This window comes from Somniosus microcephalus, chromosome 7, assembly GCF_052327205.1.
Source record: "Somniosus microcephalus isolate GS21.2 chromosome 7, FLI_Smic_1.0, whole genome shotgun sequence".
Lineage (NCBI taxonomy): Eukaryota > Metazoa > Chordata > Chondrichthyes > Squaliformes > Somniosidae > Somniosus > Somniosus microcephalus.
The window spans coordinates 258,537,865-258,551,330 of record NC_140993.1 but is presented as its reverse complement, the minus strand read 5'-3'; the positions used below and the strand labels follow the sequence as shown (position 1 = coordinate 258,551,330).

At 42.3% G+C, this 13,466-nt stretch overlaps 1 protein-coding gene across 6 annotated transcripts in view; it reads left to right on the top strand.

The window, feature by feature from the left end:
- LOC147115252 (zinc finger protein 236) overlaps positions 1-13,466 on the top strand; it is a 186,535-nt gene that overhangs the window by 48,175 nt on the left and 124,894 nt on the right. For all 6 annotated transcript variants that reach the window (XM_085993641.1, XM_085993640.1, XM_085993642.1 and 3 more), the window contains exons 3-8: positions 112-276; positions 1,313-1,491; positions 2,894-3,021; positions 6,852-7,024; positions 11,416-11,565; positions 13,259-13,435. In XM_085993641.1, the coding sequence (XP_085849767.1) occupies positions 112-276; positions 1,313-1,491; positions 2,894-3,021; positions 6,852-7,024; positions 11,416-11,565; positions 13,259-13,435 (972 nt within the window). The remainder of the gene's footprint in view (positions 1-111; positions 277-1,312; positions 1,492-2,893; positions 3,022-6,851; positions 7,025-11,415; positions 11,566-13,258; positions 13,436-13,466) is intronic.

Sequence of the window (13,466 nt, the reverse complement as noted above, 5' to 3'; positions counted from 1 at the left end):
CAGTGCTTGATGTTATATTGCAGGATAGCTCTGTTTTGGCTAAGAAAAAAGCGTTTACATTTTTTTAATGCTTTGAAACTCCTAACTTTTTTGCTTTGTCTGTGTAAACAGCCTTACCGGTGCGATCAGTGCCCAACGTCCTTTAATATGGAGCTTAATCTCGTATTGCACAAAGCTACTCACAATGCAAATGATCCAGTTTGTCCCGTCTGTTTCAAAAAGTTCTCCCGCGTGGCCAGCCTTAAAGCTCACATTATGCTGCATGAAAAAGAGGAGGTGAGTGTTCACTGCTTGCAATCTACATTGACTTTATACCTAATCGTATCTAAAATACATCCTGTTCATTTACATTTTATGTGCCAAAGAATGACAGAAATAACGTGAAAATGCTGTTGCCACGAAACAGGAAAACAATTATGACAAGTGACTGAAAAGATGTGAACTTAAATTTATCCAGCTCTTAATTAAAATCTGTTATTTGACAGATGTTTTGAAACTGACACATGTTTCAATGTAGAAAGCAAAGATAACGAATTCACCATCTTTTATAGCATTACGATTCTTTTAATTAATATTGGATCTCCTTCGGTGTTGCTCGTGGTAAATTAGATGATTCTCAGTTTTATAAGCACAAGAGTGTTGTACCATATAATACTCAGGTTAATAAGAGCTTAGCTCTTGTTTGACCAGGGAACTTTGTAGATTGGAATGTGCTTGTCCATTTCAGGCTGCACTCAGCATCCAGCATTTTACGATTGTTTTGCATCTTTAATGTCTTAAGTGTGATATTTAGGGTGTGACATCTTTGTGTGCTAGACACATTGTTTTATGATTTATTATTTATTATTAATAGATTATAAAACTATAACAGGAGTACTAGAAATTAAAAATAGCTATATATAATGCACAAGCTCAATTAATCAGTTAACATCTGTTTCTATTTTCCCCCTGCAGTCTAAGGTTATCCAAGGCCAGATTAAGTCTCTCATGAGATTTTGACTTTTGACGCTGAATTATTTCCAGAGATTAAAATGATGGTGTCGAGGGATTGATTATAGAGCTGCAGTGGCACTGCCCTGTTTATTAGCATACTGAGCACGGAGAAAGGGGGAGGCGGGGACGAATAAGTACCATATCAAAACAAAATCACCAGTTTAGCTTTTTAATACTATAGTAAATTTTACTAATTAGCTGGAAAAAATGATTGTGAATTTATCTAAGACTGTAATACTTACTAATAATTTTTGGTGTGCAGAAACTTGTACAGCTTCCAATGGTCTGACATCTTTGACTTAATTTTTCTCCTCTGTAGTACCTGATCTGTACAGAGTGCGGGGATGAATTTACGTTGCAGAGCCAACTTAGTAGACACCTAGAGGAACACCGGCAGGAGCTAAATGGAAGCCGAGTGCACATTTGTAAGATCTGCACTAAGGAATTTGAAAGGCCCTCCCAGCTACGAGAACATATGAAATCACACTACAGAGTTAGGTTTGTAAGATGTGAGACAGGAGTGTTAACTCTTATTTCCGACATGAATTTCTGGCAATCTTGCACAAACTTAACTGAATTGCTATGAAACGATAGGTATTTGAATACCTCTATACCATATTTAAACCTTTGATTTTCTGGGAAAGTGGTGGGGTGTGGAGACTAGAGTGCCTTGTTTATAGATGAACGATCAAAACCTACCCGTTTCTTTGAAAGTTTTAATCTGCAGGAGTTTAATTCAAGTGGAGTGCCAACCTACCAAGTTTCTGGGGTTGGGGTAGTGCAGTTTGAGCTAAACATTCATATTTATTTAGCGATTTATTTTAACACTGGCACTAACTTAGCCATTTTAAATAGGTTAGCCCTGGCATTAAAATGACAACCAATTGACAATGCTCGGCTAGTATGTCAAAACTCACTATTCATTGACCTGCCTTATCAGCTGGAAGAGGAGACGGAGAGATTTTTGTCTTTACTGCCTGGGCATTGAGCATCGTCATGAGCAGAGCGCAGAAGGGAACATCTAGTGGGGAGGATTGCATGCCAGGAACAGAACCTGTCTGATTTTTCCTTTCGTTGAAATTAAGGAAAATCCGACAGAATCTTGAAGGGGCACGTGATCATTCCCCATCAGATTTTCCTTTTCTTGCACCACCCAGGTGGTAACAGCACAAATCTACCCCCATAGTGTTGAGCGAAACAAGAAAAACAATCTAGAACTATCTGGGTCATCGTGTTTCAAGCGTCGGCCATGTTATTGGCATTTGTAATATATTTATACTGCAACAACTTGCATTTATGTAGTGCCTTTAATGTAGTAAAAACGTCCCAAGGCAGTTCACAAGAGCTTTATCAGACAAAAATTGACACCAAGCCACATAAGGAGATATTAGGACAGGTGACCAAAAGCTTGGTCAAAGAGGTTGGTTTTAAGGAGGGGAGAGAGGTAGAGAGGCGGAGAGGTTTAGGGAGGGAATTCCAGAGCTTAGGGCCTAGGCAGCTGAAGGCACGGCCGCCAATGGTGGAGCGATTCAAATTGGGGATGGGCAAGAAGCCAGAATTGGAGGAGCACAGATATCTTGGAGGGTTGTAGGGCTATAGGAGGTTACAGGGATAGGGAGGGGCAAGGCCATGGAGTGATTTGAAAACCAGGATGAGAATTTTAAAATTGAGGCGTCGCCGGACCGGGAGCCAATGTAGGTCAGCGTGCATGGGATGATGGGTGAATGAGATACTGTTGTACCGATGATATTGGAGTGTTAACTACTTGGGAACGTGACATGGGTGATGAATGCTAACACAGTAAATGTCAGATATTGTTTTGCTGTAATTGTTTTTTCTGTAAAATGTTGCAAGAATCTCAGTCTGATATTCATCAATTTTTGTACCCCTTAATTGCCAGGTCATCCCTGTGTACCAAACAGTACAAGCGGCATGTTGATAGGTCAGGGTTCTCTCATCGCTGCGAGCATTGTAGGAAAACATTCCAGAAGCCTAGCCAGTTAATTCGGCACATCAGAATACATACAGGTGAGGTATGCTGTTGAAGCTAATTCAGGGATGTTTATTGGAATGTCTTTTACAAGGATCATTTAGATAGTAATTCATTTTTTATGCATTCCAGTAGCAAAGCATAAAAATTGCCGATTTTTAGGAACCAGTTCGCTATGGTTCTCTTTATTTATTTATTCCTATAAAGTAGTGGTCCCTTTCTGGATTAACGCACACAAGTAGTTTGCATTAAAGCAATAGTTAGCCTATTTTCATTTTTTTTAAATTTGCTTATGGGATCTGGGCGTCGCTGCAAGGCCAGCATTTATTGCCCATCCCTAATCGCCTTCTTGAACCGCAGCAGTCCGTGTGGCGAAGGTGCTCCCACAGTGCTGTTAGGTAGGGAGTTCCAGGATTTTGATCCAGCGACGATGAAGGAATGGCGATTATACTTCTATATGGTGTGTGACTTGGAGGGGAACTTGGAGGTGGTGGTGTTCCCATGCGACTGCTGCCCTTGTCCTTCTAGGTGGAAGAGGTGGCGGGTTTGGGAGGTGCTGCCGAAGAAGCCTTGGCGAGTTGCTGCAGTGCATCTTGTAGATGGTACACACTGCAGCCACGGTACGCCGGTGGTGGAGGGAGTGAAAGTTTAAGGTGGTGGATGGGGTGCAAAATCTGAATTAACATTGGATAACTGTTCTTTCTCAGGAGTTAATAGAATATTATTTGAAAAGTTTGGAGATATTACATTGCAATTATTAACCTTTTATCATCAAATTTACTGCCCGTGTACTATATTGTAAAAATTGGTGTCTGTCCACTGAATGCCCATGCCCATGCATCTCATTGGTCCATAGCAGCCACATGATCATAAATATATTGTCTGCAACCCCCGCTCCCAGTCTTATATAGAATATACAGCACAGAAACAGGCCCTTCAGCCCAACTGTTTCATGCTGGTCCACACAAGCCACCTCCCACCCTTCTTCTAACCCCATCAGAATAACCTTCTATTCCCTTCTCCCTCATGTGTTTATCTAGCTTCCCCTTAAATGCATCTATGCTATTCGCCTCAACCACTCCCTGTGGTAGCGAGTTCCACATTCTCACCACTCTCTGGGTTAAGACGTTTCTCCTGAATGCCATACTGGATTTATTAGTTGCTATCTTATAGTTATGGCCCCTAGCTTTGGTCTCCCCCTCAAGTGGAGACATTTCTGTTCTCGACCTATTCTTGCTCTGAAAGTCTGCTTCTGGCCTACTCTCTGCTCAGTCAGCTTCCCTGTTCCTTCGCAGCTCCCCCAACCCACACTCCTTACCCAGGTCCAAACCCTTTCTGGACCTGTGCCACCTTTTCTTTCCAGGCTTGAACCCCATGCTCCGTCCACCTCAACACTCCAAATTCTCTTTTACCAATGCGTGTTGCAGCAGCGCCTGGATGCCTCAATACTGGGTGATGCCACAGCTCTGGATACAATAGGGTACATGTGTATCACTGACCAGCTCCTGGCTTTTTGCTGCTTCATACCCCCAGGATCCTGACCCCCACCCCCCAAGTTTCTCTCTGCTATATGTTGCAGCAGCCCTGGTAAATGCTCTGGCTTGAACTCAAATCAAAGGTATATACTGTACTGAGTAAATTGGTAAAGGAACATCCTATGTGAGGGGCTTTCGGAGTAAAGGAATCTAGGGGAGTTTAGGACTAGGGGACATAGCCTAAAAATTAGAGCCAGATCTTTCAGGAGTGAAGTTAGGAAACACTTCTACACGCAAAGGGTGGTAGAAGTTTGGAGCTCTCTTCCGCAAATGGCAGTTGATGCTAGGTCAATTGTTAATTTTAAATCTGAGATTGATAAGAGTTTTATTAACCAAAGGTACTGAGGGGTATGGGGCAAAGGTGGGTATATGGAGTTAGTTCACAGATCAGCCATGATCTCATTGAATGACAGAACAGGTGATTCAAGATGGCGACCAAGGCGGTCCGGAGGTAAGCGCTCTCCTGCTTTGGACGGCCCGCACCCCCCCGCCGCCCGCTCCCGGAGCGATGTGTTCGTCGAGTCGGGCGGAGGCAGCGCAGCAGCGGGAAGCGGCAGCAGCAGCCACGAAGACCCGCTTCGGCACGTCGCCCAGCAACTCCTCGTCGTGAATTTCTGTTTCGGACTAGGAGGAGGGGAGGCGGTTGGAGGCCGGGCGTGAGAGGCAGGCCCCGGGTCGTTGCAAATTTGAACCGGCGACAGTGCGGGAAGCTCGCAGTTCGAGGGGAAGGAGGGAGAGCCGGGCATGGAGACCTGAGGCCAGACGGTGAGCGTGAGAAGAAGGACACCATATTGTGGAGCCGGCAACAGGGAGGAGGAGTCCGCGGAGACGGAGCGGCTGATGAACATTGTGTTCCCACTGCCATTGGACGCAATTGAATTGACTTTTACTGAACATGGCGCTGTAGAATAGCAACGTGTCTCTGTGAGCTCCCACAGCCTATTGTGGAAGTGATTGGGGAGTAAAAACATTCCATTGTAGTAATACATATGGCAAATAAAATTTGATTTGAACAGGCTCGAGGGGCTAAACGGCCTAGTTGTGTTCCTATGTTCCTAGGAGGGAAACAGAAAGAGTGGAAGACAAACAGAAGGACAGACAGAAGATGGAAAATATTTGAGTGGGAGACAACCAGTAAGCCAGTTAGAGGAAGAACGAGCGATATTTAAGAAATCTTCATGACCAATGTCATGGGAGATCAATTTGTGCATTAAAGATGCATGTGAATAATCAGCTATATTGTCAGTAAATGGATATACAGGAAACTCTTTATTATCCGGCACCAATGGGACCGGCGTGGTGCCAGTTTATCAAAAAGTCCGGATTACAGAGAGGTATAGTTAAAAGGTATGAGAGCTCCGTACACAGCAACAAATCCAGGCTTCCCTGTTGCTGAGCAACATGTGCAGGAACTCCGGCCACAGGCCAAGCGTCCCTGTTGCATAGCAACAGGTGCACGAACCCCAGTTACACAGCCACAGATCCAGGAACGGCCACTAATATGAAGTAAAACTTACCTGAACCTACTCCTGAATTTTGCCGGTTAACAGAGATTTCTGGTTATTTAGGTGCCGGTTAAAAGAGAGTTTCCTGGAAAAATGGTTGGTGATTAGATTACAACTGGAACTGGGAAAATTATTTGCCAGTGCGGGGGTGAGTGAGGGTAAGAAGGAGACATTGGCAATATAAAAGATAATTGGAAATTTGTAGACTAAAATGAATTTATTTCAGAACCTCAAGATTGTGTTAGAGTTTACACTGTGCTACCACCCATCATCTATTCTTACCTTCAAAAAAAATGTTGCATTTCAAAAAAAGCATTCAAATGTTTTAACTTCTACCAGGAAGGTACTTGACTTGCCCCATTGCTAGTTCTGTCCCGTGATCTAGTGTAAAATAATAATTATGCAACTGATCAATGAATGTGAAATTCAGTAACTCAAGTTAAAGAATTAAAATTGATACCATTTAATACAGTTGACAAAACTAAAATCTATCTCTTTCATTATTGGTGTTAATGTTGTTTCTAAACAAGTGCCTGTAAATAATATTTTATATTAGACTGCCAGTGTGTTTAATTATTTATGTAGGGAAGTACGTGAGACCTTGAGCATTTACTGCCCTGAGTAAACTCTCATGGATTAACACATAATATGACTAGTGTTATCACCATTAAGTTAACCCAACACCTGGTACATCTAGTGTTATTGCTATAACATTAACCCAACGCATGTCTAGTGTTATTGCCAACACATTGTATGACTATACTTTGGATTTTTTTTCCTACAAACTTTTCTGCACTTACCAACTTTTATTTTTATTCTGTAACTTAGGTGAACGGCCATTTAAATGTGGGGATTGTGGAAAAGCTTTCAACCAGAAAGGAGCGCTGCAGATCCACATGATCAAGCATACAGGCGAAAAACCCCATTTTTGTGTTTTCTGCCCAGCATCCTTTTCACAGAGGGGCAATCTACGGGCGCACATACAGAGGGTTCACACTGAGGTATTGGTTTTCCCATAATGGGTAGCAAGTGTTTCAACTGGGCTTCATCCAGAATTGATGTGGTTTAAATTTGACTGCATTAGTACAGAACTGCTACTTTGTAATCTTTGAACTGCACCTTATTTTGCCTTTTTAAACTGTTTCACTAAAGTATGGTATTTTCTGGAACCCTTCGCCCTTTGACTATTTTGATACTTAATCACTAGTTTCTTTCTTGTTTGACAGCCAGTCATTTGTTAACCTTCTGCTACTTCCATGATTTTTTTTTAGATGATTAACAATGAATCCTAAATGGAAATGTGTTGTTTCTGAGGTCAGTTCATTATCAAACAGGTATATTCTATAACTCTGGAATAACAGTTCAAAAACCAACTTCAACTGTAGTACCAAATCAATACTAACTCTATGTTGCTGTCCTGCTGGATTAAGGTGCCTTCTGTGCCTTTCCAGAGTCTCAGAAATTTTGTATCCCTGTTCTGACACTTCCATTAATTGTCTGCCTCCCTTGAAATTGTACTTGCACGCAATTTTCTGCTCCCAGCACTAGTGTTCACCTTGCACTCATTGAAACCTGCACCAGGAGCCATGTACAACTATGATAATGAACTGACTTCAGAAACGGCACATTTCCATTTGTGTCCATTTTAAAAACTCATTTTAGCCATTTGGGTGTAAACTATTAAACAACAACAACTTGTATAGCACCTTTGACATAGTAAAACATCCCAAGGTGCTTCACAAGAGCGATGTCAAACAAATTATGACATCAAGCCACATAAGGAAATATTAGGACAGGTAGAGAGGTAGGTTTTAAGGAGCGACTTAAAGGAGGAGAGAGGGAGGTAGAGAGGCGGAGAGGTTTAGGGAGGGAATTCTGGCGATTAGGGCCTGGACAGCTGGAGGCACGGCTGCCAATGGTGGGACGAAGGAAATCGGGGATATACAAGAGGCCAGAATTGGAGGAAAGCAGAGTTCTCGGAGGGTTGTGGTGCTGGAGGAGGTTACAGATAGGGAGGGGCTCAAAGAGCAAATCAAAATTTCATGACAGCACCTCCATTTTGTTTTTCAAATACGTGGCATTTCCCAAATTGTATATCGGAGGGGAGAGGAAATAAAATTGCCTGGCAGGTCACAGAGGAATCCACTTCATTCCCCATCCATAATTGCTCCCTAGCGCTGGTCTAGGGGATGGCATTTGTCAGAAGAAGAAAACTTAAAGCTGCAACTTAAATAGCCAGTTCAATCAGCGTAATCTATTGTGATTATGTAAATAACTGTAAAAGGAGCTTTGGTTAGGTTAAATAGTAATCTCAAGTATACAAAATAAACAAGATTATTATAGTACAGTTGATCTCTGATACTTCAGCTGTAACTCCTTTTTTGGCCTCTTTTGACACCCCTAATTTCTATTTCTTTATGTTCACATGTTAACGTCACTCAGTATACTTTTACCCCACTTATTATTTCCATTCATTAAAAGTGAAATATAAGCATTTAGAGAAAACGAGTTGCGCAGATAATTATTTTAAAAGATAACGAGGTTGATTTTAACCCCGAGTGGGGTTTGGGTGGGAGGGCATGAAACTTAGCCGTCAGTCTAAGTTTTAGGTTTGGGGTATTTTAACTCCGAAGCTTTGTTTAAAAGCTGCCTGGGATGGGCGGGAAGAGGGAACAGAGCGGCTGCCAGCAGGGAAAGACCAGACAGCCCTTGGCTTGCCAAGTAAGTGGGGTGGGGAAGGGATTTGGGGAGGGTCCCATGGGAGGGGAAGGGGTGGGGGTGCAGGGCGAGTCTGGGGCAGGGGAGACTGCGACTTTCCTTTGTGGGACCCGGAGCAGCCCCACAAAAGGAAAGTTTTACACTATAACTCGGAGGGCCACTTGTGCCGGCAGAACAAGTACAAACCTGCTTCAGCCTGGCAGGAAAGCTGTGGCAGCCTCCTCGCTCAGGCCCCTGTTGGAATGCACTCGGAGTCCCATTGATGTAACAGAACCCTGCTTTGCATGGATTCATGAGGCACCCGGCTGCTTTAGGTGAGTGCCTCAAAGGTCTGCAGGTTAAAATTGGAATGGGGAAGGAAAGGGTCGAAATAACCTGCTCGTTTTTAACTCGCTCGATGGTGTTAAAATCAATTAATTTATTTGGATTGTGGCATTCCGCACAAGGTTTTGGGGGGGGGAAAAGATTCATGTTATATTTGAGAGAGAGAGAGATTTATTGTGAAGAGATAGGTCTGAAGAGCTGAGCTCAGTTTCATGATTCACAATTATCATTCTGTTTTATATCCCCCGCCCTTGGATTAGCAATGAAAGCGATGGCCCTGAATTGGTGATCGGCATGACTGCGAACTGTCGGCGTTCGTCCTCATATCGCCTTTGAAACTGACCACAAGTTTGTGATTTTCGCATGCACTAAATCCCGAACTTGCGCTCTGTCAAGTTACGAATCCACAGCGGCTTCGCTGTGTCTTTCACCTCCTGATAGAACGCAGTGTGCTGGCGAAAAGTTGGGCTAATTGCCCACCTACTCCGAACTAATTATGCTTTTCAATTTTTAAATCTTGTGCAAGCAGGCACAGGAAGCCTGTTGCACAGTGTAAGGGGACCGCAAGCAAGGTTTTTATTAGGAATTAAGTTCTAACACACAACACAATTAATAGGTACCATCGATTGTGTATTGTACATAGCCCTGTTAGGTTGTGTATCCTGCAAGAAAATGGTCTAAATTTGCATTTGCTGATTGTAAACCAATCATTGTAGATTGCCATTTTTGTTTTAATTTAAATCATGAGAACGGAAACATTTTCCTTTAGATGTCCCAAACATGTGTCGCCAGATGGTATCTTTAGTGTTGTAATTACTGAGAAAATTGACCTAGATATTCTGTAGAATATATGTCACTGAGGACAGTGACTGTCTCACTATCTACAGTAACATATCCACATCACAGAATGATCTTGAGTCAGTCATTAACTTGTCTTTAAAAAAAGGTTTTTGAAGAGCTTTCTTTTTGCTTCAATGTGAAAATTATTTTTAAATGGTTACGTACGTTTGTTTGGAGGGGAAAGAGAGAAAAATGTCAGGTAGTTTGAAACGGGATAATTTAGATAATAATTGAGATTAGCGATAGAATTTTTTTCAGTCATGTTGAATTAAATAGAAACTGAAATCTATATAATCTGTATAAAGGAGAGGCACATTTATCCACAACATCGAAGCTCTGACCACGCTCGATCAGCTCCGATGGACGGGTCACATTGTCCGCATGCCCGATACGAGACTCCCAAAACAAGTGCTCTACTGGGAGCTCCGGCACGGCAAGAGAGCCCCAGGTGGGCAGGGGAAACGCTTCAAGGACACCCTCAAAGCCTCCTTGAAAAAGTGTAACATCCCCACCGACACCTGGGAATCCCTGGCCCAAGACCGCATAAAGTGGAGGAGAAGCATCCGGGAAGGCGCCGAACACCTCGAGTCTCTTCGCTGGGAGCAAGCGCAAGGAGCGCACGTCAACCCAAGCACCCCACCCACCCGCCCCTTCAACCACCGTCTGCCCCACCTGTGACAGAGTCTGTAGGTCCCGCATTGGACTCATCAGTCACCTGAGAACTCATTTTTAATGTGGAAGCAAGTCATCCGAGGGACTGCCTAAGAAGAGAAGAAAGGCCCCCAGTATTCCCGTTGAGTTTACCCAGAATTTCAATTTGAGAGTATTGGCTTGGCAATAATATGGAACTTAGATGCACGTTTCAATGAAGGAGGAAACTGTAAGCAATGCGTGATGTACTGCAAATGTGACCAGTAAAGCTGGCGAGACCCGAATGAATAGCTTATAGGCTAAGAATCAGGAAGTAAAAAAAACACCGCCCCACGTGATCCCAGGTTTGCATATACACAACGGTGGGCTCCGTGGGGGAGCATGCTGCACGGAACTCTGCAGCGTTTTCAAGGAAGTCCTGAGGGGGTATCGCATGAAGTAGGTGCGGATTTACTTACAATGTCAGCGGCGTACTCCTCCGCTTCGTCGCTGACCGCAAATTCGGGCCTGTTGTGTATCTCTTTCTCCAGGAATCAACATGATATGTTTCAAACAGTATTACCAATTAAATGTTTGAGGATTTTATCTTGGCATTTCATGCCGCCTTTGATGGGCAGAATACTTCATGCAGCATCTTTAAGCAATGTTTCCACTTTGTGTTCTTTTTTGTAATGTAGATTATAATTACCAGAAACATGATGAAACATTATTAGAGTTTAAAATCTCCTATTAACTGCACCGGCCATTGTGATTAAATTACTGTAGTTCTATGGTTGAATTTTAATGTCAGTGTTTCATTTTTGCTGAAATGGCTTTGTTTTTCATTTGCTCCTTTATTTCTGCTTTTTTTTATAAAAAGGTGAAGGATGGTGACCAGCCAGCATATCAGTGTGAGGAATGTAGCTGTGTATTCAGAAAACTCGGCAGCCTTAATGCACACATCAGCAGGATGCACTCGGATGGATCAGAATCCTCGCGAGTAATCACTGACACTGCACACAGTGTACCGGTAAATTGGACTTCTGTGACTCCAGATTTATTGTTGGCCTCTGGCTAAGAAAGATGTTTCTCAAGTTATGCCAGCATTGCATGTTCCATTTGGAAAAATATCTAAACTGCCAAAACCATGCACTACACTAATGTTGTGTTCAAAGCATTACAGCAAGTCAGTGTGATTTGTCATATATAATAATGCATCTCTCAAAATGCACTACCCATTTCTCTGCATCAGACTGTAATTGTCACCTATCTGTCTACTCTATTGTATGACCTCCTCCAGTCTTCTTTCGTTTGTCACGCTCCCTAATTTGGTATGATGAGCAAATTTCAATATCATTTCTTTTGTGCCCATGTCCAAATCATTTATAAAACAAAAGAAACCTTCGCACAGATCCCTGGGCACCCCCCTCACTGCCCCCCCCCCCCCAAAAAAAAAAATCAGTTTACACTTGCTCTCTGCTTTCTGTCTCCTAGTCACCTCTATCCATGAAACAATAGTCCCTTTAATGCCGTGTACTTTAATTTCTTACGTGGGACCTTATCAAATGCCTTCTGAAGAATCTACAGTATCTGCCACATTCCCTTTATCTATATATGTACATATATAAGCCTCTGACATATGTAATCCATTGTATAGAATAATTGCCCAGTCATTCTCTGTTCACCTATATTACTGTCTACTCATTTGTATAGATTATTACTACATTATAAATGAGTCTCTTTTGCACAGTAAGAATTTGCCATGATTTGACAAATGTCCTTGACTTCAATATTATTGAAAGGTGATTACATCAGGGCGTTTAGTTTGTCATTTTGAAGATTCGGCACTTGTGTATGCGGAATACTGTGAAATGTCAGGATGGGCAAAGCGGTTATATGTAACTCTTAACGTATTGAGACGGTGTAATAATATAATCGCAGATTTTTCACTACGTTGGAGGGAATATATAAAAATAGGAATGTATAACACAATGTATTGTCAGGGTCACTGATTTACAGTGACTGACTGTCACATTCTGTTTTATTACTTGGTATTCTGGGATCAAATTCCACGACTCTTGTTCATTCTCCAGTGTTGCCTTTACACACTGCTTTTTTCTTGCGTAGCATTTGCAGGAGCACTGATTACAACAAAGAGTCTGATCGCAATGTTAACGGCTCTTTCGGCAGGATGATGTTATCTTACCAGAGACGGCTAAGAGAGCTGAAGTCTTTCAGTACAACGCAGTAACCGTCTTACTAATTTCCGTGACGGTTTTCATAACCAACTCAGATTTTCGCGTAACATTTTCAAAAGTAATATTTCTGCAAATTCACACTACTGAACATTAGAGTAGAACTTCAATATAAAACAGGCTTTTGCTTTAAAATTGGCATCTTTGAATAGTAGCATAACACAATAAATGAAATTCCTCTGCTATTTTAAATGGGGTTAACCATTTAAAATAAACAAATTAACACTTTTATTAATATAGTGGACAAAGGAACCTCATTTGAACGTGGTGAGCTTTTGCAGACTAGTATTTGAAGACCCCAATTGTAAAGTATTTTTGCACTATTTTATGTGAGTAAGCCGAAAACAGCAATGCTGTAATGTTTTTGTTTTGGTTCACCAATAATAACGTGGCTCCTTAAAATGACAAATGACTGGTGTAAATCACAGCCTGGTTTCATTCATTTAATCATTTTTGTCATGACAACAGGCAGTTGGATCATCGCCAGTAACCTCCACAGGAGGTCACCAAGGAGCACAAACAGTGACCGATGTTATACAGCAGCTCTTGGAGCTGTCGGAGCAGGTGACTGGAGAGGGGACGCAGTCTCAGCAGCCACTGCAGCAAATCGCCATAGAGGGCAGTATCAATCAGGACATCTTGCAAGTGAGTTCTCCCCATCTCTACTTCACCAACT